General features: G+C 41.6%; 1 protein-coding gene across 1 annotated transcript in view; it reads left to right on the top strand.

The window, feature by feature from the left end:
• Positions 1-4,129, top strand: part of LOC111974815 (pre-B-cell leukemia transcription factor 3) — a 94,205-nt gene that overhangs the window by 72,797 nt on the left and 17,279 nt on the right. Inside the window, exon 6 of the mRNA XM_070447017.1 lies at positions 3,488-3,528. Coding sequence (XP_070303118.1) covers positions 3,488-3,528 — 41 coding nt within the window. The remainder of the gene's footprint in view (positions 1-3,487; positions 3,529-4,129) is intronic.

Below are 4,129 nucleotides of genomic sequence, written 5' to 3'. Positions count from 1 at the left end.
CTAGAACTACATCCCAGTAGAACTATAGCCCCACGTAGAACTCATAGCCCCAGGTAGAACTATAAACCCCAGCTAGAACTAGTAGCACCCAGTCAGACCAGCAGCCCCAGCTAGAACCCTATAGCCCCAGCTAGAACTACAGCCCCACGCAGAAAACCTCATCAGCCCCACAGTACGAACCCTAGCAACGCCCAGTAGAAGCTATAAACCCCAGCAGCAACTACTAACCCCAGTAGGAACCTGCATAACCCCAGGTAGAACTATAAACCCACGTAAACTATAAACCAGTAAACTATAACCCCAAGCTAGAACTATAACCCCCAGTAAGAACCTACTGTAAGAAATAACCCCAGTAAGACTTACACCCTAATAACGCCCTCAGTGATAGAAACCTAGAATAACCCCAGTAGAACTATAACCCCAGTAGAATACTACCCCCAGCTAGAAAACCGTGATATACCGCCAGTAGAACTATTAGACCCCAGCTGAAACTATAACCACCAGTGAACGTAAACCCCAGTAGAACTATAAGCCCCAGTCACTATAACCCCAGTAACGAACTATAACACCCGCTAGAAACTATCAACGCCCCAGTACGAAACTATAACCCCAGTATAACTATTAACCCCAGTAGCAACTACTAACCCCACGGACTCATAACCGTAACTAAGCCCCAGCTAGAACTACAGTCAACTACCCAGTAGAACTATAACCCCAGTAGACACTAGCTACCGCTCAGTAGCACTACTAACCCCATAGATACTAACTATACCCACAGTCAGAACAATAACCCCAGCTTAGAACTATAACCCCAGTAGAACTATAACCCCAGCTAAGAACTATACCCCAGTCAGAACTATAAACCCCAGCATAGAACTATAGCCCCAGCTACGAACCTATCACCCAGCATAGAATACTAGCCAGTAGAACTACTACCCCAGTTAACTATCAACCCCAGTAGAACTATAGCCCCCAGTAGAACTATAACCCCAGTAGAACTATACCCCAGTAGCAACTACTCAGCCCAGTAGAACAGCCCATTTAGAACGGATAACCCATAAACCTCAAAACCCAGTTAGAAACTAATCCAGCCCAGTAGAACCTATACAACCCGAGATAGAACTATAACCCCAGGTAGTTAGAACTATAGCCCAGTAGAACCTATAACCCCGTTAGAAACTATAGCACCCAGTTTCTTAGTTCAAAAGTCTTTCTTTTAGAACTACAACCCCAGAGAACTATAGTCCAGTAGCAACTCATAACCCAGTAGAAACTATAGCCCAGAATAGAACTATACCCCGCTAGACACTATAAACCCCAGAGAACTATCAGCCCCAGTAAACTATAACCCAGTAAAACCTATAACCCCAGATGAACTATAGCAAAACCAAAACCAGCGTAGTCACCATGGTGATTACCATTATAACCATTTTTCAAAGGCCGTATCTCTTTTTATGATGCGCTGTGAGGCCCATAGATGCCATTGAAGCAGACAGGTACGGCCTCGGTCCTCCATGTGATTTCATAAAGAATCGATTAAAGGTAGCTACAGCCATTACCCAGCAGCACACACACACACACATAGACAGACAGACAGGCAGCTCAGCTCAGCCGTTACTATTAGATGAAACAGGCCAGAGGCTTTAGAGAGCTGTCTGGAGGCTTCTTTTTACCTATGCTTTGTTTTAGCTCTCTTAAATGTTAGCCCAAGTACTGTACCGCAGAATCATTACTGATATTAAAGGCATTATAGTACTGCATTTTCTGAAATATAACAATGCCATTGTATTTGTCTTAAAGTGATTTCTCAAAGCATGGTAATGTGTTTCTATTTCCTGTTAAATATATACAGTAATATATATATATATAAATAAAAACCTATATATATATAAATGCATAAAAGTGCATAAAAACCTCTCTCTGAGTGGTATCATTATTGGGATATTACTTTGAATATATATATATATGTTGGTGATATGGCTCAAAGGTTGAGACTGCCTGCATCCTCACTGCCCTTAACATCCACTGTAAGCAGGTTAAGTAAAAAGGATGATGGCTAGGGCTTTCATTGCTTCCAATTAAACATTGCTTGTTAGTTTAACCTCTAGGTAAACACATTAAACAATTGATGTCAAGGAAACCCTGCCAACAGTGGCTTCGCCTGAATGGTCATTCATTTTAATTGCCTAGATATTAAAGATTTAGAAGCACAGAGATATGCAGGATAGAAACGATCTGATGTCATGCAAATCCAGTTGGTTTGCGCATGCTGCAGCATTGGCGGGTTGCTGGAGATATTAAAATGTAAGCGCAGGGGTGGAAATTAAATAAAGCTTCATTAGGGGCAGCTGCTCTTTGGCTGGTCCGGCAGCATGCTGCAGGAGCTGAGGGGAGCCATAGCACGGCGACAGGCCACTCTAATTTATAGGCCTATTAAAACACAACCCTAATCTCTTTATTATTCCACTCTTATTGCAGAGCCAACCCTCACAACCTGGAACATTTCTTTATTTATTTCCTTCTTTCTTTCTTTCTTTCTTTCTTTCTTTCTTTCTTTCTTTCCTTCTTTCTTTCTTTCTTTCTTGCTTTCTTTCTTTCTTTCTTGCTTTCTTTCTTGCTTTCTTGCTTTCTTGCTTTCTTTCTTGCTTTCTTTCTTGCTTTCTACCATGAGGTTGGAAGGATTTATTTCTGTCACTGTGCTGTAATACTGTAGTATTAGTTATAATGATATAATACAAATATAAGCATTTAGAAGTAGAAATATAGAAACTGCACTTTTTAATTACAGAAGCTACACTTTTTACAGTTTTTAATGCTAGCATTTATTATTGTTAAAGTGATAGCTAAACTGTGATGATAGAGTTGTTATTAATAGAGACACAGCAAACATTTTGCCCTGAGATTGTATTTCATATGGACACAAAAGTTCCTCATGAACGTTGTGTTGTAGGCCTCACTGTTACTCGTTGACCTCACCATAGCACCACAATGCCTGCGTCCTGTATTGTGCAGCCTGGCTGACTGAATGTGCAGTGGCCAGACATGGGTTTGATGCTCTGCACTGGTGGACTAAGAAATCATCTTCATTAATATTCATCTGTGTATCTGTTAAGCAAGTTCTACCACCAGTGCAGTAGCAAACAAGTCTACACATAAAATGTCAGAACTTATTTCCTTAAGCCTGGCAATGTAATACAATCTGAGAAATGTTCAGTGTGTGTTGTGGGAGAGAAGCAGCCCCTTGTGTGTTGGTTTTGTCAAGAGACAAACAGAGAGCATGTCATGCTCCTTTCTATGATAACGCACAAGTGATTCCTGATTATTGCTTAATTAGCCTGCATACCCAGTGGACATTACTGCAGGGGCTGGGAATTGAGTACTTGATGGACCCAAACGTGACATCTTGAAACAATCCCACTGCTCAGTGCACAGTGCCTTGGCTGCTTGACGTCTGACACCTCGGCTCTCCCTCTGCTCTCTCCCCCAGGTATCCAACTGGTTCGGCAACAAAAAAGTAGGAGTATTTCTGTGCGTACGCTGCTAGGAATGTCAGGATGAAAGATGAAGAAATTTCAGCTGGACTCTGCGAGAGAGCAAAAACACTCGTTTCTAGCAACATGGTTGTACGGATCTGGCTCTTTTCATAACTTCTTATTGTCCTATGTTATTGGTAGTAATGATATTTGCGCGCACTAACAGTAGATTAGGAAGTTTGAGGGCATTGGGAACAATTGGGAGCTTTAAAGCGATCAGTCAGTGTGCACATGTTGTGGTTCATGTACTGTTTTCTTATGTGATCTATTTAATTTTTCTTTGCCGTCTTTTTGTGTGGACATCTGAATACCTCTTCCTCCAGAATTTCTGACAATGACCACTATCCTCTCGGCTTTATCATCGTGTGTGTCGCTTGCTTCCCTTTCGCATTTTGTAGTTTGCTTCTTGTTTGGGAATGTAGTAAACTTGAGTCGAGGTAGTGGGTGTTGTGTAATGTACTAGTAGAGTGTCGTTTCGTCGTCTCTCTGTGTGCTTGGTGTGTGCGTGTGTGTTCTTAGTTAGTATGTACTCTTTCTCGTAGCCCTCATATATAGTGTATTGTCAGCTGTACTTATCATACTTCCCTTTCAGGTTG

This window comes from Salvelinus sp. IW2-2015, linkage group LG15 (genome assembly GCF_002910315.2).
Source record: "Salvelinus sp. IW2-2015 linkage group LG15, ASM291031v2, whole genome shotgun sequence".
In the NCBI taxonomy this organism is placed as follows: domain Eukaryota; kingdom Metazoa; phylum Chordata; class Actinopteri; order Salmoniformes; family Salmonidae; genus Salvelinus; species Salvelinus sp. IW2-2015.
This window is presented reverse-complemented; position numbering and strand designations above follow the sequence as displayed.